Raw genomic sequence first — 26,467 nt, 5'->3', positions numbered from 1 at the left:
AATATAGTTTCAAATATTGGTTTTTAGGTTTTGAGACGGAGATAAAGTAATGAAATGTAGTTAACAATACTTGACCCAAAATCACATATTTCTTGTTAAGTACTGAATAACTTTTTGTGCTAACATAAACTGGAGAGGTTTGTAGACTGTGGAATTTCTTTTGTCTGAATCTCAAAAAGGTCATTTGTTTATATCACAGATTTGTCAAAGGCATAATTACAAAATTAATTACAGGCATTCTGAGTCTTGTATCTCTTATAACACTATTCCCTAGGGTACTACATGAAATTAATTACGTCTCGTGTCGTGAAACATTTTGAATGGTTAATTGGGCTTTACGTGAAATAATCAAATTTCAGTGATTAATTTGCTAGTTAGTTACGAGGTGGAATTCGATGCTAACATTGCCGTGACATCTTCACTTGTTGTTTTCAACAGTTCCATAATTAGTTTTTCAATAACTGTTATCAGATTTATGATTTTGAAATAATCCATTACTGGTAATGACAGATTCTGGCTAATTACTTTGCAGGCTGGTAAGCTAATTAATTATACTGTATCATGTACATAATGTGTGCATTAGCATCTGATCACAAATTGTGAAGAAAAAGGTGTTTCATTACATACTGAATTTTGTGTAATGTGGTATACCGAAAAGCTATTTCGGGCGGTATCGAACAGTTCGTAAAGTGTCCGTCACAAAGTCCTGTTACGTGTGTGCCCGCCCGCCCCTCGGCAACTTATTCTCGACGAGTGCAGCTGCCGATCGAGGAGAAAATTTCTGACGCTGTTCGGGGATATTTTCTGAGTAGTTTGGTATAAGGCACCTTTTGTCTCTAGCACCTCATTACAGATCAATCGCACCTCACTCGATTTCTCACCCGTATCGATCCTCGTATCTGTGCAGCCCTGTAAATATCTGCACGACATCGTGAATGTCAAAGGTATGAGCTGTGCGTCTCGTTCAGAACCGGACTTGTCCCGTTCACGTACAGTAGTTCCCATTTATAATTGTACTCTCCATGCTCGGCCCCACATTCGCCAGTCGGTCAGTTCCATTTTGGGTCTGTTTTTCCTGCCACTGCAAGTCGTACACTGAAACAGGGCAGTACTGCGGAGAGGTGTACGGGCAGAAAGTCGTCCGACACGTACCGCGTCTGCGGGTTCACCGAATGCCGCGGGAGAGTGAGCAGACGACCCTACGCCAGTCTGTTCCCGCAGTGAGGGCGACCGTATATCGCTGCTCTCGCATCTGCCCGAGGACGGTTGCATTACTCTGTGTTTGGTGTACATTTTGGTTATCGCATATTCTGTGTAAGCGGTATTTTCACAGAAATGACGGCAGTGAGGTAACAATGTGAATGAAATGAAATGAAATGTCGTGTGACGAGGGCCTCCCGTCGGGTAGACCGTTCGCCTGGTGCAAGTCTTTCAATTTGACGCCACTTCGGCGACTTGCGCGTCGATGGGGATGAAATGATGATGATTAAGACAACACAACACCCAGTCCCTGAGCGGAGAAAATCTCCGACCCAGCCGAGAATCGAACCCAAGCCCTTTGGATTGACAGTCTGTCGCGCTGACCACTCAGCTACCGGGGGCAGACACAAAGTGAATAAATCGTAATTACGTCAGTCTCCGTAATGAGCCGCTGGAGGTGTCGGGGCCCCTTACTCCGAAATACCCCGAAAATATTTCTCGGTGCGCTCGAGAATTTATCGGTAGAGTTTGGGTGTGCCCTGTATATTTTGCTAATGTTTTTTGTCATTGTGGAGTAGCGTCACATCGGCCAGTCTTCCCGGTCAGCGTTCTCCAGCTGTGTCTGCGAGGCATCTCAGTTGTCGACAGTAAATGTCGGCAGTGACGGTTACCCCTCGGGAAAGACAATTCGTAGTACACCGGGCTGTTGCCGTTCCACCAGAAGCACAGTATATTCTTCAGTGGATGCGTGCAGGTCTATTTACGGGGACTTGCTGCTATGTTTGGGCTCCTTAAGTTAGCGTATTTACTCGAATCTGAGTCGCACTTTTTTTCCGGTTTTTGTAATCCAAAAACCTGCCTGTTGCTTAGAATTGAGTGCAAAGTAAGCGGAAGTTCTGGAAAATGTTGGTAGGTGCCGCCACAACTACCTTCTGCCGTCGAATATATGTAGCGCTAACACAGGCATGCTTTGTATGCACAAAGATAAATACTGGCACCAAACCCTCTGCGTCAGTAAATAAATTAAAAAAAAAAAAGTGGAAGACGAGCCTTTTCCTCCGCCTCGAGTTTCGACCACTGCATTTTCATACATTATCCAACGAAGTAAATACAAATTCCGTATTGTGCATCTTCGAATGTAGCAGCATTTCAATGTACTACGAAAATCCGACTGGAAAGACTGTTTGGGGTGTTTGTCAATATGGCCAACTGTACGTTCCGAGTTTTTTCCTACCTGTGAGAAGAGATGGTTCCTTATAGGAACTGTTACGAATTGTGAATCGCATACAGTATTCTCTTCACCATAAGAATAATATGAATATAAACATTTTGCCATGTATTCTTTCATGTTTGCTGCTAACTCATTTAAATGCTGTCTGCCTAATAAACTACGAAACTAGAGTGAGACAACAAAAAATGCGGAAGAATATACGTATCGTGTCACGTTTATATTCGTATTATTCTTCTGCGTAATAGTGATACAGTCAGAAATGAAGCACAGCAATTGACTAGATTTTTAAATCTAAGATGACTCTAATTTCAGTGCAGAATGTAATGTACTAAGGAGGCGTCTGCAAAGATTTTCAAATGGAGAAAAATTATCACTAAACTCTAGTTCAGAACATCTTCTATCATTCGCTGTCTATTATTTGGTTCTTGTTGATCATTATCAAAGAAAACAGGAGTGTAGGTAACATCAAATAGCAGCCTCTTGCCATTGTTTTGCTAACGAGACGATTCCCCCCCCCCTCTCTTTTTTTAAATCGTAAGCGGTGGTAGCGCGCACAAAAGCAAGCCGTGCCGCAAGCGGCGACAGGCTGTAAACAGTCATTATGAGAATGCGACAAACAATGCATGACACAGTACAGTAAAGCATTTTCAGCTTAGAGTGACATAAACACCTATAACAAAGAGAACGGCACTTATCAGATCAAAGAAAAAAAAAACAATCAATTCAAACCAGACGAAGTATGCGAAAAAGGAAGGGTACCCGTATAAATACGGACGGAGCACCTGACGCATAGTAATGGCTACCTGGTAGAGTTTAACTGCTAAGCTTACGACTCGAACCAAACTACTGTAGCTGTATCGTCATTCATTCGACCTAAATTGTGTCTCGTATTACAATGGACCAACTTTGTTTCGATTTGGAGGTGCGGCTAAAATTTTTCTCTCCCCTCGAATTTCGAGCCTCAAATTTCAGGTGCGGCTCAGATTTGGGAAAATTTTTTTTCTCGATTTCGAGTCTCATTTTTCATGTGTGGCTTAGATTCGAGTGCAGCTTAGATTCGGGTAAATACGGTAGCACAAAGAGACCATTTCACGTTACCACTAACGATACAGGATAGGAGCGGTCGGTGTCGTTCGCGAGCCGGTCGATGACGAGCGAGCGAAGGTGCACGTACGGCCACCCGCTGACTTTTGTGACACCGGCTTAGAGTGTGCGGTACCCGTACAACTGATTTTTGAATCTTCCCCATTGCGTGCAAATGTTGCGCAGTGGTGGAATGATCACAGTTTGTCACATCTGCCAGTTCTCTAGTAAAATGACGTGGATCATTGTGGATTAATCCATTGAAACCATCTTGATCACACTCTGAAAGTCTTCCTGAACGTGGAGAGTCACTAATGTCAAAACAATCCTCCTCAAAAACAGAAAACCATTTTATAGCCGTGTTGTGTCCAGTAGCACTATCCCCAAACACGGCACAGATGTTTCTGGCGGTCTCTGTTGCTGTCACCCTTCTGTTAAATGTGAACAGCAGAATATGTCAGGAATGTTCCAACTTCTCCAATCGACACTCCATTTTCCAGTGCCCACTGCTCCAAGTGCTACCCCCGTGCGACTGAATGACAGTGTGTGAACTCGGACGGCAACTGTGAACTACAAATAAAGAATGACAGTCGATAGGAAACCTGCAGCAACCAGAATAGCAACGTGCAAAACAAAAATACTGTGAACCTTTGCACCAAACTAATATTTGTTTACTTATAGGGATTTCAGAGCATAAGTCGATCCTCAGGGTAATTACAATTTCGGTCGAGCCGTTTCACTGAAACTTTCCGGGTTATGTGACAACGTTTTTGTATGTACATAATTTTAATAAAGTTTTGGTAATTAGTACAAAATTATAAACTTTTTGTAGCAAACAGAAGCTGAAGTATAATTTTAATAAAAATGTAGTCATTGGTATACAGTTATAAAAGTTTTTGTAGTGGGTTCGAGCTAAAATATTTCCGAGAACAGCCAGAGCGTACGTAACCGTACAGAGGTAAAACAGTATGTCGAAAAAGACAATGTGACGTTTAGACATCGTAAGTGAGTGCAAATATAAGCGTATTATTTCAGAGAAATGTGGCAGCAAAAATTTTATAATTGTATACCAGTTGCCACAATTCTATTAAAATAACATATGTATATTTGCAGCTGACAAGGATACTAATACCCGAGGAACCTCTAGCTGCGGTAAACATCAACATGTCCCCTGGCTGTCTTGCCTGGTGTCAGTTCAGGGGTGAGACTGTATCAGCGATGTATTCTGTGACTCATAATATCAAACGGATACACTTGCCGAAATATACTGTAAATACTGATTTTCACTATGGTATACCAATGTGTCCTACATCGACTATCCGCCTAAATTAGATGGGAGTACATTTATAGGTTTAACTGGGCACTTGTATTGAGGTTTATTGAGGTATGTCTAATAATTCAGGCTGTGTATTATTATATTTATGACGTTGTACACTATTTTTCATGATCTAATATGCTTGATAGTTTACGTACACTATTTACAGATCAGATGATGGTAACTCTGTTTACAAAAATCAGTCATTCTAGATAAAGATTTTGCAAATGTATTGTTGGCTGAGAAGTTGTCCTTCAAACTGAACGTTTACAGATTACCGTGTCTCACTCAGTACAAGCAAGTTAACTCAAGTTTCTTTCTTCAGTTAGTCGCACGATCTATGGCACTGTTGTCCAACTTTAGAAGTGCACACAGTTCTCGATTTGTATCTCACTTCACTTCACTAATTTATTCGTAAGCTCTCTTTGTTTTGCTGTCGTAGGTATCCAATAATTTTACTGATTCCAGTATCACTGCAATATTTGATGTTTATGAGTAAGTAGCCAAGTTGAGAATGAAGGTGCCATTTTTTTTTCGATAAAAAGTTATTTATTTCACAACAGCCAAGCAAATTTTTTAATCATTCCAAGAAATAGGAATTGTCAAAGTCTCTAAACTACACTTCTGTCTCTCCAGTAACCCTTTCATTCGAGCAGAACGTTTCAGCTGTGCGATATTTCTTTACCTTCAATTCGAAGAAGAGATTGCGGGAGCCGAGTCAGGTGAATAGGTGTGCGACGGCAGTTTCTAATGTAATTCTTAGTTTTGTGGCAACAGCTTCAAATGAATGTGCTGGTGCATTGTCGCAGTGAAAAATCTCTTTATTTTAGCCAAATTAGGCCACGTTTCCTTCAGAGTGAGGTCGAAGCGGTCCAAAATCTCACTTTAGTAGAAATGTACAAGTACGGTGCCCTTCGCATCTCGAAATAAAGTCAACTGTAACTTTGCCACCGAATGGGATTCACTCCACCTGTAAAAATGAAGCATCCCGGGCGACTGTTGTTTGAATTTCTTGAACTAATACCTAACTGTCATCGTGACGAGCTGTACGGAGGGCACTGCAGAATGGCACATTATGCTGGATGCATTGCATTATCTCTGGCCGGTCACATCGTGTTCTGTCTGTCTGTGTGACGGCATCACCACAGTCTCTGACAGGTGACATCATTTCTCCTTCTTCTTCTTCTTCTTCTTCTTCTTCTTCTTCCTCCTCCTATCCAATATTAGGCCTTGTGCTCTGTTGTGGGCTCACTCCTTCTCCCTGCTGGTCTTCCTACATCTCGTCTACCTGTTGGTCAGTATTTGCGGCTTTTTCAAAGGATCCGGCCAGTGTTCGTCTGTAGTGCGTGCTCTCTCTGAGGCAGTTCTCTACTGTGTAGAGAATTACATTTACTTTGAGGTCCTTAGGGATGCCGTCACATCTTTTCCTCTCCTGTGGACTGCAGCCAGCTGCTCTCCTCGTCAACCGAATTTCAGAACTCGGCGGCCTCCACTCCTCATCTCCACGGAGTGTTCTCTCTCTGCTGCCAAACGAGGTGGTGGGTTTGGCTGTGCCACTGTACGGTCGTGCCACGAGAACGGGAGATGTCTGAAGGTGCCGTTTATTAGCCCCGTCAAAATTGTTATTTTGTGTCGCGTACTATTTTCTCGAATGGAGTCGGTGTCACGCCCCAGGTATTCGAATGCCGATTCTCGCCCGAGGGCCTTGTCGCATACTGAAATTACAGTTATCTCGCGGTCTTTCCCGTCGGAGGCCGTAACGCCGGATTCGTCGAGGGAGATGTGCACGTTCTACATTTTTGCTGTTGTGAGTAGGATCTCCACCGATGTCTGTGGATCGTCCTCGGGTTCTGCTAAAAGAAGCTGCTCGTCTGCAAACAGTTGAGCCGTGCAGGTCAACTCGCCCGTCCTCCTCGATTCTGCGACGGGGATCGTGCCTCCGTCCACTGCTAATTTTGTTAATGTACGAGGTTTGTCAAACCTCTCGGGTCAAATCAAAACTGATGATAGTGGGTTTACAACTGGTTACCGTATTTACTCGAATCTAAGCCGCACTTTTTTTCTGGTTTTTGTAATCCAAAAACCTGCCTGAGGCTTAGAATCGAGTGCAACGTAAGCGGAAGTTCTGAAAAATGTTGGTAGGTGCCGCCACAAACTAACTTCTGTCGTCGAAGTATGTAGCGCTACACAGGCATGCTTTGCACGCACAAAGATAAATACTGGCAACAAAAGCTCTGCATCAGTAAATTAAAAAAAAAAAAAGGCGGAAGACGAGCTTTTTTTCACCGCCCCGAGTTTTGACCACTGCATTTTCATACATTATCCAACGAAGTAAATACAAATTCGTATTGTTCATCTTCGAATGTAGCAGCATTTGAACGTACTACAAAAATCCGACTGGCAAGATTGTTTGGGATGTTTGTCAATATGGCCAACTCTACGTTCTGAATTTTTTCCTACCTGTCACAAGAGATGGTTGCTAATAGGAAATTTTATGAATTGTGAATCGCATGCAGTATTCTTTTCACCATAACAATAATACCGTATGAATATAAACATTTTGCCATGTATTCTTTCGTGTTTGCTGCTAACTCATTTAAATCCTGTCTCCCTAATAAACTACGAAACTAGAGTGAGACAACAGCAAATGCGGAATAATATACATATCGTGTCATGTTTATATTTGTATTGTTCTTATGCCTAATATGACACAGTCAGAAATGAAGCACGGTAATTGACAAGATTTTTAAATCTAAGATCACTAATTTCTGTGCAGAATGTAATGTACTACAGAGGCGTCTGCAAAAATTTTTGCTAAACTCTCGTTCAGAACATCTTGTATCTTACGCAGTGTATTATTTGGTTCTTGTTGATCATTATCAAACAAAGAGTGTAAGTAACAGCAAATGGCAAGCAGTCTCTTGCCATTGTCTCACTAATGAGACGATTCCTCTTTCATTATTATTATTATTATTATTATTATTATTATTGTAAGCCGCGGTAGCGCGCACAAAAGCAAGCCATGCCACGAGCGGCGACAGGCTGTAAACAGTCATTATGAGAATGCGACAAACAATGCGTGACACAGTACAGTGAAGCATTTTCAGCTTAGTGTGATGTAAACACCTATAACAAAGAGAACGGCAATTATCAGATCAAAGAAAAATAAACAATCAATTCAAACCAGATGAAGTATGCGAAAAAGGAGGGGTACCCGTATAAATACGGACGGAGCACCTGACGCATAGCAATGGCTGCCTGGTAAGTCTTAACTGCTAGGCTTAAGACTCGAACCAAACTACTGTAGCTGTATCTTCATTCATTCGACCTAAATTGTGTCTCGTATTACAATGGACCAACTTTGTTTCGATTTGGAGGTGCGGCCTAAAACCTTTCTCTCCCCTCGAATTTCGAGTCTCAAATTTCACGTGCAGCTTAGATTGAGTAAATACGGTATATTGAGGTAGGGAATCAATGGTCAGAAATGCATATTTATTGTATTACGGATGTAACAGTGTGCACCACTTAGGGAGAATGCGGACTGCCAGTCCGAATGTGTGCACGGCAACAGCACACACCCACGCCTGCCTTAGAGACGTGCGGTACGCGACTGAGTTCTCAGAACGCACCGCACCAGTGCATTTACCTGTGCCGCGAGCACACCACTGTCCCCCGTGCCAGGTATCCGTCGTGTCGGACGACTCGTGCGGAACTGTGTGCGTCACTGACACACGTGCTCGACACTGGCGGCCCAACGATCGCTGTGAGCCACGTAGCTGTCGTGCGGTGTATGCCGTGTATCTCCGTAACAAAATAGATACGCATTTTGGACCGTCGGTTCCCCGTCTCAGTGTAATCGGTTCTCGAGCCACTGTCGTCTGTTCCAGTTTGACCCGAAAGTCTTGAGACACCCCGAATATCTCGAGCAAAAGCGATGAGAGGCAACACACTTATCTTACTCCTCTGTCAGTGTGTTTCCGTTCCGACAGTTATCACATTTTGCCTTTATATGTTCTGATTTGCTTTTACGATGTGTGATGAGGTTTTACTCTGTCTCAGGATTTTCCAAAGTTTTCTCCTGTCAAATGTATTGAAACCTTTCTTAAAATCAGTGAATACCGGATATGTTTCCAGATTGAATTCTTTGGTTTTTTGTCCCCCCCATCTCGTGTGCAAAGTAGCCACCTGCACGTGATCTGTCTTTCTGGAATCTGTTATGTCGTGCCCTGAGAGAGGTTCGTAAAATGTTGGTAATTTTGCTTTTACAATCATTCTCGGTCAGTTAGGATTTCTCTGTGTGCACAGCGGTAGCACCCTCGTCGTGCCGTGCGCGTCATTTACGGCTGTCGCCTCTGCTCGCTTCCAGTTTTCCCCACCCCTCTTTCCGTTTGGTCGGTCTCCTTCTGTCGCCTCGCAGACACGTTCGTTCACTGTTCCCTCTGCACGTCCTCTCCTCTGTCACCCTCGTGGAGTCCATTTCTGAATACTCTCTAGCTACCTGTCTCATCCGTCCATCCTTTCGAAGTGGCCGATTCACGACAGCTATTTTGTTTCCATTGGAACAGGTGTTGTCTTCCTGGTTTCTATAGTCACACTTCTTGTGTTGTTCTCCACACGGCCACACGACCTCTTCCCCAAAAGTCCCTCCTCCTCTCCTCCTCCCCCCCCCTCCCTCCCTCCCTCCCCCTCCCCCCCTCCCTCCCGCCCCTCCCTCCTCCGCCTCTTATTCGACTCCCGTCCCACATCTCTGCACTGTGTGTAGCAATACTTTCGAGAGCACATTTATAGATGATTTACTTCTATTCCAGGGGACAGAGTCGAGCTGCCTTATTGCCGCATATTTTGGCACTTATCGTGGTGGTCCATGACCTATTTTGTGCAACAGTGTCGTAGGCTTTTATGTTTATTCTAACTTACCTCTTATTTTTGCAACACAGAAATAATTTAATTACTAATGTTTATCATACCTTGCCAAGCTATGCTGCAATCTGGTCAGTGTTCCATTTTTTCTCATATCTTGAGAAGAAATGAAATGTAGAGATTTCAGTTTTTACAAATTTAAGTTCAGATTAGTAAAATGCTCTTTTAATTAATTTTAGTTCGTCGCCCATTTTCACTCGGTCACCGTTTTGTCTGAAGGGAAGATGTTCCTGCTCACAAAATTGATTCCAGTTATTCTCTATTCACCGTAATAAATGAATTGTCACTGACTACTTGTTTCTGTATTCCACTTTTATAAATAATCTCCTCTGCTAATCACATCGAAACAACACGAGGTCCGTAACACCACAAATTACACAAACATGTTCGACACAGTAATACAACTGTTGCCAAAGTTTTACATCAGAGATATTACAGTACAAACCATTTGAGTAGCTTCAAAAAGATTTAATTATAATGAAGTGTAAAATGTGGACAGTAAATCGGGATTAATATCATTTGAGAGTAAACACCAATTGTACGTGTATTTTGTACGGATACGTACCTGAATGTGATGTAAATATTAAATGAGTGTGTGTTAAGTTTGCTCAGTTTGACTTGTACGCTAATCCATTGTATTGCATTCCTCAACAGAGAATGAGAGTACAGCGTAGCATTTACCACTTCACGACAATATCCACAAAGACCGAGTGAGTCACGACCGTACGATCGCTCCAGGGTCAGCGTCACATTAATTTGCCCGCGGGAGCCTCGTCCTGTGGCCCTCCTTTTGTAAGCGGAACATATCGTAACTTCCTCAGATTTGCCTATAAATTTTAATGCTGCTTTCTCGTGTAAACATTCAGAAAAAATGATACTCGAATTTTCGATATAGGGCATAAAGTCGATAGAACGGCAGATACGTGGGCAGCACAGGGGCTATTCTGACAGTAAGAAATTTAAAGTTTCACACACAACTTTCTTCTCACAATGTATAGATCCTTAGATTTTTAATGGAGTAATAAGGTGTCAAATTGATACGTTACAATTTATTTTTCGTGGCCACCAGACTCTGACGTAACCTCGACTGTGAACCAACCTCGACCGAACTGCACGACAGAGGGGTAACGACTGTGCGGTCAACCCCCCCCCCCCCCCCCCCCCCCCCAAACCTCGAGGTTTGCCGGTTTTTCGGCGATTACATGCAGAATTACATTAGTTGTAAATTGGTTGCAGTCTGTTTTGTTACGCAGAAACAATTCTACACGAGTTCTTATGTAGCAGTTTATTTAACATTTCCATTCGTAATCGATAGCGAGATGACATTCGGGAAAATGGAAATCTTTTCAGATTAACAAATGTAATCTTCATTAGTAGGAAGAATACGTGAAATTGTGTCCACCAGTTACAATAGTGTTCATTCCCAAGTCGACCCTAGGAACTTTTACTGTCACTTATCACCTCTTCCTGTCACGGCAACATTTCTTCGACGTGAAAAATAGCGGGTTCCGTCGCGGTCGGGAGTCTGCATTAATCTGTAACTCCCTGTAGTACACTGATACTTGTAAAAATTGCAACGACGAGGAAGAGACGTACGTTTACAGTGAAGTGTACTCCAAATGGTTGGAATTACAGAATTGTATGATCACTTTGACTGACAGAGTTCAGTACAGAGTGGGGGGAGTGCCACACGTCAGCCTGCTCATTCTCCAGACCTCATTCCCCCTCGACTTGTGATGTGGTGCGGTTTGCCACGAATGGACGCCACGTCGAACCTCTCCCGTAAACACTCATTCGTCGCAGAAAGTACGAATTTCCAAACCCGTGCTTACTGGACTTAGTTTTCTCATTTCAGTGGGTGTCTGATGCTTTTTCTTATCACCCTGTATATCGTGAACGTACGTCCTAGAACGTTAGAGGACTGGTGGTAAATTGTATTAACATTTAGATAGCTTCTGTTACTGAAACTGTTCGACAGTTTTAATTTGCGTGTAGTTTTCTCAGATTAAATATTTAAGTGAAGATTTATGGGCCTGACTGTTCGTAACAAGAGTTACAGATTTCGAAAACGTGAAAAATTGAAACTTTCTGTTATTTTATAAAACTGATTTCATTGTCAGTAGTAAAATTAATAAAACTAAACATAGAGATGAGATATTTTGTTTTCATATAACACTGAAAATTAAAAGCTATTGTATCTAATGTAGACTTCTTTTCAGATCTTACACTTCAACAGTTGTGACTACTAATTTTCACGGTATCAGATCGATACCTGGTAAAATATCGAAATAAGAGTAGAAAAATCTACTTACATAAAACTCGTCTTTGATAGTTGGAAATCTGTACAAACACCGACAGGTACGAACTGTATAATTTATGCAGGAAAATCAGCTCAAAAGTGGCTAAAATTTAGACGGCATCAAACATTTCAGTAATCGAGCAAAGCTTCCGTTAGCACTATATTCACTGTACACTGTTCTACATGGCCTCAAATTGTGAAATGTTCCAGAACATTACTTCCAGACAGTGCAATTTTCACAAACAGTAAAGTGTAATTGTCTGGGTAGGTTAGTTGAGATGTGGGACAGAGGCAAGGGGTCGAGCAACTCGAGAAGTGATTCTTCTCCACGTTGCAACTCCCCGGGCTGCCCCGGGACGGGCTCTGTGAACCTGGGTCAGTTTGGGACCTCGATCGGCTCTAGTGGGGCCGCACCAAGAAAATAGAGCAGTGCCCGGTGTCCGCAAAGCCGTCGTGTCGAGGACAGCTTTATTTAATGTGTAATACAAAACTGTATTACTTTGTCGACAAATTCGAATACGATTTCAGTTATCGATTTGGAAACAAATTTTGATTGGTTTTGAGCGATTAAATGTTAAGTATTAATATTTGGAAGTACAACTGTTCGTAAACATTGAAAAATAATTAATAAAAATAGATATGGGAGTTAGTCAATTACAAATTTGTTTTTTCAGATTGATAATTTTACATGTAGATTCATTCTAAAATTTCAAAATTTTGCTAGTGTTTTATGTCATTCCTCACAGTTATGTACAAACAAATTTTTAAAATAAAATTTTTGTTATTCCCGAAAGTTTATTAGGAAGCTGTCAAAACGACGATTGTCTCGCATTTGTGTGCAGCTATTGACGTAATGTAAAATTTTATAAGAATTGACTTTAGCGGAGAATAAATACAAATGATAAGAAAACTTTCAACTGTGTTAGAACTTGGTAAAATGAAACACCTTTTGTTAATAAATAAGTGTTAAGTACGAAAAATACAAATGGTATCAGATTATTCACTAACGGGGCACCACGTTTCACAGTGGTAAGCAGTACGGACAGTTACTTCGGAGTACCTTTTTGCTACCTTTGTAGATATTCCTAGTCTGCAATTTCCACTCCGCAAGTAGAATGAGCAGTTGTACATCCGTCCCAGACAGCTCTCTTCAGCTGAATACCAGACGAGATGGTAGTGGCACAAGGATCTGCACATATCTCCCTGCACCACTCCCAAAGAAAAAATGAATTATTATAAAAAAAAAAAAAAACTGGAGGATTAGAACTCTTTTGATTTATTTCTGGGACTATGTTCACCATTATTTTGAAGATTTTAAGTACGTATTTGTGTGTCCTTCCCCCGCGGCCGCAGAAGAGCCTCCAGCTGGGCCGCGAGTACACCAACATCCGCTACTCGAGCGACGAGCTGCCGTCGCCGTCGCCCGTGCTGCCGCTGCCGCCGCCGCCCCCGCTGCCGCCGCACCCTTCCGCCCCCGCCGCCCTCGCCGCGCCCGGCTCGCTGCCCCTCGCCGGGCTGACGGCCGCCCCTCCGCAGCGCCAGGGCGCCACGTCGCTGCCCGCCAGCCCCTGCGTCGGCGTCGGCCTCAGCGTGGGGGCGGCGCCTCCCGTCGTGCGGCAGGTGCGGACGCCTGCGAGGGCCGTGTCCGACGCCCACCTGCCCAGGTAGTGCGCGCAGTCGGAAGACCGACCTTTTTTATTTCAGTCGACGGTCTCCCGTCCGGTTCGGTGTGGCCCGCTAAAAATTCCACTCCCGTGCCGACCTTTTCACCTCGCGAGGGGTACGTGACCGGTGCCGTAACCCGGTAGCCCGGAAACTTTGCTCGGTGGAAGAGGGGCGGAAATACGGAAACGCGTGTCTCGGCTCCGACTGTTTCTGAGAAAATGACTGTCGAACTTTTCGGCGTAACTCGACTGCCTTTTAGCGTGCGATCGTTTAGGCCGATACCGTGACTCGGTGGCTGTTGCTGCGGCCTCTTAGTTTTGTGCCTCGTGTCTGAAACCTAATTATTGTTTTTGTCTATTTTGTTTTTTTTAATTATGTACCCACATCCTTTGAAGGTTACTAACGGATTTTTGTTATTAAATGAAACAACAAGTTTACTGTTACCAATCATCGTTTTATTTATTTCCACGACACGTTCGAAGGTTTAAACCTCCATCATCGGGTGGATTTACATTTGTTAGTTTTACATTTGTGTGTGTCTGTTGTGTTACGATTTTTGGAGGATTTTGTGGCACTGCCTAGTGGAGAAACACGACACTATTTCAGAATATGGTTTAGGATCACTTTTGACAAAAAATTAAACTGATATCTAATGGTAAACATTAAATAAGTAAACCAGAGTACCTCCAGGCGTCACAGGTTCCGTTTGCTGTCGTAACACGTCACATGTATACTGCCACATTTGTAAACAAATGTGGCATCTGGAATCAACTGGGTGCAAGGTTCGTGTAGCAGAAGAGAAGGCATAATCCCAAAGTGCAAAGAATATACATCGTAACAACATTATTACAGAATAATTGTTTAAAGCATTAGGAGGTGTTTGTTTTGAGGTGTCGAATATATGTGTGTGTACTTCAGGTGGTATATAAATCCAATTTTGAAAAGTTAAAACAGCTAAACATGACAGATCACTTTAGCAAAACTGGTGCTTGCAACTGATCGTGAATCGAGATACACTACAGGAATTTACTGAAAACAATTTCAAATAATTTTCTCATTCATTTATTGTTCTCTTCTTTTTCTTTTTTCTTACTTTTCTTTTTTTCCAATCGGACATACTATTAGACAAATAAGGACAAACACATTTCAATATACACTAGAAAACATTACTACACTAATATCCTACTGAAATGGGCAGATAAAGGAAAAATAAAAATAACATTAGCAATAATTGGGTTTTGAATATGGGGTGAAAAAATGAGAGCCCGCAATGTTAGCTACTGTGCCACCATTTTGGCTAAGATTATTGCATGCTAAAAAGTATGTCAAAAACTTCAGTGTCACTTTTTAGAAGTGGTACAATATACATGGATAAGCCGAGACAGGTGTTCTTTTACTTTGAGTCCTCTCCCACCGAGCAAAGTTTCTGGGAAATCAGGTTACGACAGTCGTCGTGTTCTCCTTATCGGAGTAGCACTCGCAGTGTACGTAGTCAGTTTTTTGCTTGACGTATTTCGGTCTCTGTCTTACCCTACAGTTTTCACCGCCTACAGCTCCCTGTGGTACGACGGACAGGCTATTCCCCGTCCTCTTTCGACACACGTCCCGTTCTCCCGGCCCTTCTCCTTGACCGTCACTTTCCTCGAGCAGTCCTTCATCTCCCATCCGAGTCCACCCGATTTTCAGTGTCTCTCTACAGCACCACGTCTCAGATGCTTCGATTCTTCTTCAACGTATTAAGGCCGACGTTGCCGTCTTCACCTGTGTCGTTTTACTCTCGACACGTATTCTGTGCTCAGTAAACTGTCCATTCCATTCGGTATGTCCCGTAATACTTCCTCGCCGAAGGTAGCAAACTCGTCAGCAAACTGTATTGTCCGTATCCTTTCACCCTGAATTTTATTCTATTCTTTAACCTCTCTCGTATTTCTGTCGTCGCTGCTTCGGCGTGCAGATCGAACGGCGGTGGAGAAAGACGGGTTCTCTGCCCGACACCACTGTTTAACGTGAGCCCTTGGTTACCGGCCTTCCGTTCGTATACTTCCTTCTCGGAGCGATTACCTATCTATCCCTAAAGGTTAGATTTATTTTTCTGGAGATTTAGAATGCCTTCCACCATTTGATACTGGCAGACACTTTTTCTAGGGTGAAAGAACCTACGAACAGCCCTCGACCTTTTCAAAGTCTCACTAACACTATTGAGCGTGGCAGTGGGGCTGCCTCTCTGGTACCTTTCTTTACCTTTCCCGAAGCCAAACTGACTGTCAGTTTTATTTTGTGTTCTTCTACACATTATTCTTGTTGGCAACTCGGACGTGTGAGCTGTTAAGCTGATTGTCGGATAATTCTCACGTGCAGTCCGTAGTGTCGTCGTCAGTTTTCTGATTTGCCGTCGGGTCCGTTAAGTCTCCGTGTATAGCTGTCCGTCAATTCATTTTTAATGCTGCCCTGTGGCACATCATTTGGGAACTGGAACCTGTTTGTCTTTTCGTCCTTCGCCTGCTCTTCCCTTCACATATCCCTCTGAGACAGAGTTTACTGTTCCCTTCTCCTTTCGTAACATGTACTATATCCACTTCCTTGTCCTTACTTTTTACTGTACCCACACGGGCGCCTTACAGACAAACCTTCTCTGTGTTGTCCGTACTTACAGAATTTCCAGGTCACAGCTCGGGCATCAATTTCCCAAAGTAGCACAGTGTGTGGTGGTGGATTTTTTTTTTTTTTTTTTTTTTTTTTTTTTTTTTTTTTAAATAAAAAGAGGGTCCAGTGTCGTAAGATTTTTGAAGTGCTGTTAAATACAAAACATTTACATCATTTTACAAGATTCACCAGTAGCTGAGTGGGTAGCATATAAGCATTCTTAATGCAAAGAGCTTGGTTAGATCCTCCCTAATACTAACTTTTTTTAAAAACATCTAAATTCGATACAGAATGTTCAAAAACAGTGTCACGTATTACTACAGTAGAGAGTATCAGTTGCATCTAGAAAGAAACCTCTTGTAATTATATGTCGAGGAAGCGACACTTGTCAAAATACGGGCTGTTTTACTTACGGTGACTAATGTTTAGTACAGTATTTTGTCGTGTAGGTAGGATTCGCGAGGGACGGCATAATAAATTACCACAATATGCCCATCTGGGCAGATGCAAATCCTCGAACGATCGGGAAGCCGAGGCTTCGGGATCGCTACGGTATCGGCGTGCGGGCGGGAATTGTCAGCGACTTCCAGAGCCGTACACATCACCGAACGCGTGCTGCGAATCGGCTATTTCTACAAGAGTTACCGGTGCTGTCGGAGAACGTTACCCGCGTAGAGTGACTGCGACTGCCGGAAGGTAGAGGTGAGGTACCGAGGGAAAGGAAGTGGAGGGGGGAGTCTAAAGTCCCGCTCTCGTAGCTCGACCGGTAGAGCAATCGCCGGAGAAAGTCCGTGGTCCTGGGTTCGAATCCCCGTCCCGCACATGGTTGCGACCTGCCACACAGTTTCGTATTGGCACACACTGTACCGCAGAGTGAAAAGCTCATTTTAAAAAAACGACGACTCCAGCTTATGCACGACGGGGCACCTCAACGATTTCTACAGATCGTGCGACATCACCTCAGTGCGATATTTAGCAGGTGACGGATCGGTCGAGGAGATCCGACAGTGTGTCCTCCCCGTTCACCGAACGTGAGTCCACCGGATTTTTGGCTATTCGGATACTTAAAGGAATTGGCGTATGCCGAACCCACTGTCAGTGTGCAGATGTCGCGGGAGCTGTGACCGACAGTTAAGACGCGGCCCAAACGGAGGCACGTATATTGGAAAGAGAGAGGTCTCCACTGTGAACGAGAGCTGGAGGGCGTGTCAGGGTGCTTGGCGAGCACGTGTGGTACTGCCTACTGTGTGACATATGGGCAGGCCTGTACCTCGGCAGGTATTCGTTTTCAGGCACATTGGTACAGGAAATCTACTTCTAGTTTTCCCCGATACCACCACCTGTAGGGATGTGAGAGGTTTTTTTCTTTTGAAATTCCCTCTATCTTTTTTCCACATAGAAAAGTTGATGAATGAATACTGAATTATAATTTTTAATAAAGAAATAATCTGTTTATTTTTAATTACTTATCATGTGAAAACAAATTGAAATCTGATAGAGACATGTGAATTGCATTATTATTAAATGAAATAATAATGCGTATCAGTAATACTCTTGTCTCTAGAAATTTAAAAAAAGAAACTGTAAATTTCATTTTTAGTTTGCCATTTTGCAGTTTCTTACCAAATATTACTTTATTCTGAATACTCACATTTTCATACAATTAGTAAAGAAAAATGAAAAGATGTATTTTTACTAATAACCGTGGTTCAGTATTTCTTAATTAACATTTTCATTTGATAATAAACATAGAATTTAAATAAAACAGTACGAGATTCGGATCAGAAGCCGCGCAGTTTATGTAACACAGGTGCCGTGCACTCGTGTGCCGGTGACTTTCGTTAAATAGTTGATATTTTATGGGGTTATTTGTGCATCTTTAGAAAAAGTTGCTGCCAGACACCGAGCACCAAATTCTCTAAAGTGCAAAGACATTCTGAAAAGGACGAGACGAGTTAAAATAAGTGGTCACATGACTCGGCTTATCTGTAAGTACTCTACCGTTTCTGGAGAAATGGCGGTCAAAGTTTTTGAAGTATTTTCGAGGTACTTCGTCTGCCTTTTACAGTGTGATGTTCTCGGAGGAAATGGCGGTGCGATAGTTAGCTTTGCAGCTTTGTGATTTTGTGCCCTGTGTTACGAACCCGATTACCGCTTCTGTTTATTTCATCTTTTATTGTTTTTCTTTATCTACCCGTGCCTGTGGAAGGTTAGTACACAAATGTTTCTTATCAAATTACAAGATATGGGGGTGTTCTGTTGTTGTAAATTTACTACTGGATTTCACAATAAGTGTCACACATTCATTACAGAGAGTGAGTGAGTAAGTGTGTGTGTGTGTGTGTGTGTGTGTGTGTGTGTGTGTGTGTGTGTTCAAAACACAGGTATTCTGACCACCACGAATGTAGCACAAAGGCGATTTGTCACAGTGACATTTTTTTGTACGAATTTCACTTGGGAAAGAAACTTCATTAACGCTGATGAAGATTTTGCGTGTTGGCAATAAATTCGCAGCAAACCGAGCATAATGAATCACTTTTCCAAAAGCTTGCCCTTCGCAATTGATTTCGAAGCAAGATACACTATAAGAATTTCACTAAAACAATTTCAAATCATTTTCTCGTTCTCCTCCTCCTCCTCCTTCTTCTTCTTCTTCTTCTTCTTCCTCTTCTTATCGTCACCCCATTCGTCTGACGTACAACTAGTAGATGGATAAGGACAAAGTTATATCAACATACAATGGAAAACATTTGTCTAGTAATCTTCTACAGACTTGAGTATATAAATGAAAAACAGAAATAAAAGTAATGGCCAGGTTTTGAACACAGCGTGCAAAACTGAGAAGCTGAGACTCCGAATACTACTCGACGGACTGCGGTCGAAGACCAATTGACAGCTGTTTACACACTTTGAGCGAAAATAATAGTGCATCGACAGTGGCTAGCTTCAGGCCGAAATCTAGATCTGCATAATAAAATACGAAAAAGGACGACCGATTGCTGCAATCCGTAATTTACGAGTACTTTGACTTTTATAACTACAGCCCGGTTTCTGTGCAAGTTGTAAATATCCTTCCACTCCCTGTGTTTTATTTCTGCAACTTCCAAAATATCAGAGAGTGTACTCGAACAGATTTTGTCAAAAGCTTTCTCTAAATCTACAAATGCTACGGACGGAGCTCCGCCTTTCCCCGGTCCCTCTCCTAGGATAAGCTGTCGAGCCACACCAAAATACTGCCCCTCACTCACTCACTCGCCCGTCACAGGCCGCCCGACGACTTCCCGCGCCAGATCTACGAGAACGTCGCGGTCAAGGACCGCAAGCTGTCGGCGGCGTCGCTGGGGCCGTCCTCGACGCACCACATCGGGCCGCCGCCACCGAGCTTCGCCCCTCCGCCCCCGCCGCCTCCGCGCAAGACGTGACACCGGCAGCAGCAGCAGCAGCGGGAGGGGCGCCACGCCGCGCCGCCCCCGCGGATCGCCGTCCCGGCGGGCGACCTCGCGCCCCTACTGGCGGCCCCGACGCCGCCCCCACTGTCCCCGCCCGAGGACTGGAGGCTCTGAGGGGGCGGCGCGCCGCCTCCGGCTGGCGTGTGTTCGGACGGGTGCGTCCGCGACGTCCTCTGTGTACAGACTCCGCACTGGACACTGTGACGGGGTGCTCCCCACGTGCAGTGCGAACGTTCTAGTGAGTGCAGTTTGCGACAGAGGTCCGGACCTGATGTCGTACGTTAAGGATCGACCGGGATACGAGACTGAAGTGTAAATCTTTTTTTTTTTACAAGTGGCTGTTGTCACCATTTTGTTCCAACACGTATTCTTACTCACCAGTGGAAGAACACACACACACACACGAGGAGTGTGGTACGTCTTTTATATGAACTCCTTACTTGTAGCACTCGACCACAAAAATTATCGAATGTGTGGTGACAGTGCAGAATATTAACAGGTCGAGGCTCAAACGCGGCACTTCCCGCTTGTGGCGAGCAGTTTGTCTGACCGCCGAGTACGCCTCCGGGCTCCATCGAAACTCTCGTGTCTGAGCAGTTGGCAGTTACCGTTTCGTGTTATAGCTCCTTCTCTGACCTCTATCCCAGCTGATCCGGTTTTAGTTTCATTGCATTACATCCGTTGTGCGTAAGTTGTTGCCCACTTTGCAGCAGTGAGCGTCATCTTCTGGCCGTACACGAGGAACTGAACTGTTGTGAAACCTACTCCTGTCTGTGGCTCTCGTGTAAAATTTGAATGTGGAAATTTGTACTTTTGAAACGCATTATTTGCGCCCATCACCCCCCCCCCCCCCGAGGAAGATTTTATATGTTGAATGCTGTAATTGATGTGCGTATGAAACTTTAATAATTGCCCGTACAAGCCCAGTACGAGGGATAACATTGAAAAGAAATGACCTGTGTTTATCAGGTTTCAGCACGTTTAAGTTTCCAGAATAATTTGCCCTCAATTTGTGAGACATATTTCTTAACCGACAACATTTTTTTTTTTTTTTTTAAATTTAAACAAAACCTAATTACAGTGTCAAAATTTTTTACTATTACCTGAATGTTTATACCTCTGTCAATTTTCATCTCATTTCCAACCGTATGAAACCTCTAATTACAATGAATAACTGACACCCGAGTTCCATTCTCGTAAGAACCGGCTGCTCGATTTGACAGTCGTCAGCAGATGGCCATTTTGATGTCGTTGTCATTGTAGTGTGATTTCGCACCTACATTGTATACTGTGAGCCTCCCATATTTTTTTACCTGTGCAGACAACATCCATTACTTACATTAGTGTATCACTCGAGAAAATGCAGTGCTATGTGGTAGTGCACCTCATTCGTCACTTTCAGTGCCCTGCGCTAACATAACGTAGACTGCTGTGAAGCTTCTGTAGGAATTTAATAAAGAATTCTCCTCAGAGCTGGATGTATCTCCTCGGATACGGACGGAATTGCAAAGTGTCTGTTTTCTTTTCACTTGTGACAGATGGTCTCTCACTTTGCACTTAGATGCAAATATTAGTATGTTCGAATCAATTTTCTCAGTTTTCAATCACTGACAGTGTTTTTTTCCATAAACTTCACTGACTTATCATTGAATTGTGACTGCTTTCACAAATTGGGACTGTTTTTGTGCCTCTTCTGCACAGAAATGAATGAATGAATGAATAAATGACTTCAGACACTATGAAACTTTCAGCAGTTAACTGAGACATTTTAAATAAGCACAGACAAATGCTTCTGTTAAAGCGTTTGTGGCCGGCTGAAGTGTCTACATTTGAAAATGTTACATACTTAAAATATACACCTCATACATAGGCCCTTTCATACTTTTGAGTCGGTACGTGATTTTTTAATTGTATACCTGTACTGGAAATGTGTTGACTGAAACCTACTTCACAGACCACCAAAATGACTGTGACAGGCTTCTCCATAGACTGGTAAATTCTCCGCACACTACACAAAATTAAATGTTTCACACAGATGTCGTGGACGAAATTGTTCCGCACATTATATTTTAAGTCGCTACCAATTTTTGGCAACACTCGAGGCAGAAGTTTCCACTGCGAGTACTTACACTCGGTCTCTCGAGTATCGTAGTATCGAGGAGAATACGCAGTCCTCCGCTTCCTCGTACTGCCGACAGGAGATATGTGGATCGGTTCGAGTGAGATGTAGTGTGTGAAGAGAGGGAGTGTACGGGGGTCGGTGAGAACAGAGGCACACTTCAGATCTCACAGCTCAGACGGACAGTTTGCACGAGCCCCGTTCTCGCTCGTCCCTTCTCTCTCTCTTCCGCGTGTTCTTCTCTGTCTTCTAAAACTGCCTCTACCGTACGGGACACGAACGTAACGGGTTTGCTGAGAGACGTCAAACTGCAGGGAGAGAAAGTGTTTTGAGATCGGGTGTGTTAGCTTTCTCACACGTCGAGTGCCGAGCAGTTTCGAGAGGCCTAATATTGTCAGACTGGACAGTGGAAGTGGAATTTTTTTCTTTTTTTTGGAAAAAGGATGGCTGTGACATTTTGCTGTGGACAAACAGGTTTGCGAGAGACGAAGATGCTATTTATTGTGAACGCACAGGGACAACAGAGAACCGTTCGTGCCTCGGGAGAGATTACGTCTGATTGTCACGATGTTACGTTGTAACTTTTTGTTTATCGTTTATTCGTGTTTTCTGCCACAGGGACGAGAGATCGTACCCGATCTGTTTTGTTTGTCACAGGTGAGTAGAACGAGAGAAAAGAGAAGCGGTCGCATACCTCTCTCTGTTTGTGCGAATATTCTCTGTACTTTCCCAGCACGTTCCGTGTGGGAGGCACGAGAGAGGGAGATTTAGCAAAAATCCTTTTCGGGCAGATGGCCACACCACGGTGTCATAGCGGCCTTCCCCGACCCCCTGCTGCGCCCCGGTCTCCCCCTCCCGTATCCACCCCTCTACTTTGCAGGGTACCTTACAGACTGGCCCTCTCAGATTTTCTTCAAACTCGTACAACTTTGGACATCACCTCACTTAAGCAGTACAGCACAATTCTCAAAAACACTTCAGATAAATGACTTTGAAGTTTTCAGAGTCAATTAAGTGGAAAACATTTCACCTTCCCTGACAGAATTGCCTGTAGCTCTGCACGTAGTTTTTCTAGTTTCCCTATCACGAGGTCGTCGGTTTGATCGGCACGTGAGTCGAAACTTTTTATTTTTGTTTGACTTCGATATTTATTAAGGTGTATATTGGAATGTGTCCGCCCTCGTGGTCTCGCGGTAGCGTTCTCGCTTCCCGAGCACGGGGTCCCGGGTTCGATTCCCGGTGGGGTCAGCGATTTTTCCTGCCTGGAGATGACTGGGTGTTGTGTCGTCTTCATCATCATCATTCATCCCCATTACGGTCGGAGGAAGGCAACGTCAAACCACCTCCATTAGGACCTTGCCTAGTAAGGCGGTGCGGGTCTCCCGCATCGTTCCCCTACGCTCTGTAAAGAAGCGTGGGACTTCATTTCATGTTGGAATGTAAAAGATTTCTGTCAAGTATCTTTCATAAAAGTCAAAGTGTGATCCTCGCTTTTGTGAGTGACTTGTAAAAGTCCTTTGATAGTGTAATACGGTCATAATAAATGTAGCTGTTAATTAATAATTATTGACGTACATCCTATTTTGTGGATAAAATTATTGGTAACGCATTAAAATTTTGTACAAGAATCGGAAACATAAACTAGAAATTATAATACTTTCTGATTTCTAGACGTTATAGATAAACAAAAACGATAATCGAAACAAAAATATGTTATTAAAAATATTTATTTTAGTACTCCTTTTTTCAAACAACTAGTAATTAAAAATATGTCACTTTCATTAAAACATTACAGTTACCTCATTATATGTTAATTAACGTGTCAGTTTGATGATAAATGCAATCGGTAGAAGAGGAACAAAAAAATCTTCCCACGGCAGGAACGAACCGGCTATCTCGTGATTGTAACACTAGGACAACTGCCACACACCCGGCTACGGGCAATGCCTCCGAGTTTGTGGAAATTTTTGTACTTCGCGACACTCGGAATAATCGAATTCGAAACCTCTGCAGCTCCTAGTATTTTGGGAAATTGCGCCGTTCCGCTTTAGGAACTCGCACCCGTGCAGTGACTTTTTAAGAGTACGCTGAAAATAGTCCGTAAGGGCCCCTCGCCAGAGTAGAACTCTTACCCGTGTCGTCAATTGTCGGTCGAATACTTTCCAGTCTCCGCTTCCCTTACAGCTTTTGCCCTCTACAGATCCCTCTACGGATCCCCGACGTCCGACACGCGTCCCGTCCCTTCCCGCCGCCGTTTTCCACACGTTTCCTCGTCGACCCTGCAGAGAGCCTCCACATTTCTCACAGTGTCGGTCGATTCGATTTACGGCCGTCTCGTCCCGAGCCGCTCGGACCTCACCTGTGGCGACAGTGCAGAGTCGGGTACGACCCCCCCTCTCCTGTCGTGTGGCGCCTGCCTACGGCACGCGGCCGACGTCCTCACGGCACTGCCCGAGCAGTGCGTGTGCTGTCAGCCGGCTGCGCTTTTTTTGTGCTTAATAAATAAAGCTGTGGAAACTAAAGGAAGCTGCGTAGTCAGTTTGCACGTACCACCTGTCCCCTATCCCTGCCGTTACCACGACAGGTTGACATGGCACTGCAGACCGTGGAGCAGCGAGTCTACTGTGAGTGGTACGGGACGAGCCGGCACCGGGTGAGCGGCGCTGAACATGCGATGGCACCGAAACTGCTGCCTGGTGTTACCTGAAGCAACAGTACCGAGGTAACTGCCATTTGATTTTCAATTTCCAAAGGCAAATTCTCTCTCTCTCTCTCTCTCTCTCTCTCTCTCTCTCTCTCTCTCTCTCTCTCTCTCTCTCTCTCTCTTACTTCCTTCGTTCCTTCCTCATTTTCATTTCCTCCCACTCTCCACCACTGCATGTCTCTCCCCCTCCCACTCTAGCTCTACAGAGTTGGTCTATGCATCCAAAGTATCATAGATTTTCATCTCCACTAACCTCCTCCTCTTGACTATTATGTGATTTAAATGGTTGTAGTCCAATTAAAATTATTCATTAGGTCAGATCTGTCACTTGCCACTACAGTGTTGCCACGTCAGCTGCCAGCTACCTCTCTGTTATAGGAGACACACGTGCGAGGTGTCGGGGCTAGCAGTCTATTTAACACTCAATTCTTCTAGAATCTTCTTAGATAAATGATGCTCTAAGGCCCCCCCCACCCTCTTTTGTAACTTTGACTTTTGCTGTTGCACATGGATTAAGAAGAAACACGAGCTGACTGTAATCGACCCTGCGAGTAGAAAAGAGTTTGTCACCTGCAATAATTTAATTGGATAGAAATTAATCAGATAAAGGAAAGTTTCATTAATGTAGTGAGAAATGGAAAGGTTGCTCTACCAATTAACAGAATGAAAGTTCTGTCCAAAATAACAATTTCATTTATTATGACTAAACTCAAAATAATAAACAAAACACATGAAACATTTATCAAATTGGATACTCAAATAAATGCTGTGAAGGTGATGTTGTCCATAAACTAGCTTGTGATGTTTATGACCAAGTGGTATGTGGAGCCAATTCCTTGCAACTCAAATCTTAAGAGAAACACCCAGCCAACCCAACATTAATTGCTGTTACAGTAGTGAGAACTCAGACAGTGAACACCCAAGACAGAACCACGTGAGAAAAGGCGGGAACAGGCACACTCTGCTGAGCTCTGATTATCACAGAGCAAAATTCCCTAATCTGCCGGTGCTGCAGACGTACATTACCAAACTGTCTTCCTAACTGCAAGGACACAATCTGGCGTACCGGAGGCGATGGCTGGTTGCTTCGACGTCCCGCCGTGGTGACGATAATGTGGCGAGTATAGCCCGAAACAAATTGTCCTGGTCTGGATCTTCCAGACTAAAGACTTCCTAGCAATACAAATGCGCCTCTGAGGGAGACGGAGAAGGCTCGCTACACAATCACTGACGGTACAGTGAGTGATTTTAATGAGCGAAGTCACACAGTAACTCCGGTCAGTCAACTTCAGCCAAAACTGCTCGAGACGGACAATGTAGGCCGCTTGTACGCAGAACGCTCAGTTGCCAACTGTACACGGAAAGTTACGTTGAAGTCGAAACTTCAGCAACTTCGTCAAACAGTTACAGTTAAATGAATATTAGACAGCCAACGGAAGGCAGGCTGTCCAGCGCAGCCACCGAAAGGTGAGAGCCGACCCCCCACAAGAGCACCCGTACAAACCGAACACAGAACATTCCCGCCCCCACGAGACAGTGGCCGTGGTTAAACGTTCCAATCGGCAACTCGAAAACCGACGGAAAATTCCACTCTATTGCTGAAGCACTACCATTCCACCAATGGAGATTCTTGGCGCCAATTTCTGCGCCGATTTTGCTACGTCACGGAGCTATGCCCTGAGCAAGACAATCACAGTTCCGATTTTGCAGAAAATGCGGGAATTTGTCCGCCAAGACTGCCTGGGAACACAAGCCATTCCCACGCCTCGCTGGTAGGCCGCCAGAAAGTGTTTTCACCAAGTTTCTGCGAAGTAACGGAATCTGTAACCCCAGCCGCCC

The 26,467-nt window shown here is 43.8% G+C and overlaps 1 protein-coding gene across 1 annotated transcript in view; it reads left to right on the top strand.

Annotated features, from left to right (window-relative positions):
• Positions 1-24,446, top strand: part of LOC126426595 (tyrosine-protein phosphatase non-receptor type 11-like) — a 284,162-nt gene extending 259,716 nt beyond the window's left edge. The window contains exons 14-15 of the mRNA XM_050088489.1: positions 13,402-13,712; positions 19,622-24,446. Coding sequence (XP_049944446.1) covers positions 13,402-13,712; positions 19,622-19,778 — 468 coding nt within the window. The 3' untranslated portion in view covers positions 19,779-24,446. The remainder of the gene's footprint in view (positions 1-13,401; positions 13,713-19,621) is intronic.
• The last annotated feature ends 2,021 nt before the right edge of the window (positions 24,447-26,467 follow it).

Source organism: Schistocerca serialis, chromosome 11 (genome assembly GCF_023864345.2).
Source record: "Schistocerca serialis cubense isolate TAMUIC-IGC-003099 chromosome 11, iqSchSeri2.2, whole genome shotgun sequence".
NCBI lineage: Eukaryota > Metazoa > Arthropoda > Insecta > Orthoptera > Acrididae > Schistocerca > Schistocerca serialis.
This window is presented reverse-complemented; position numbering and strand designations above follow the sequence as displayed.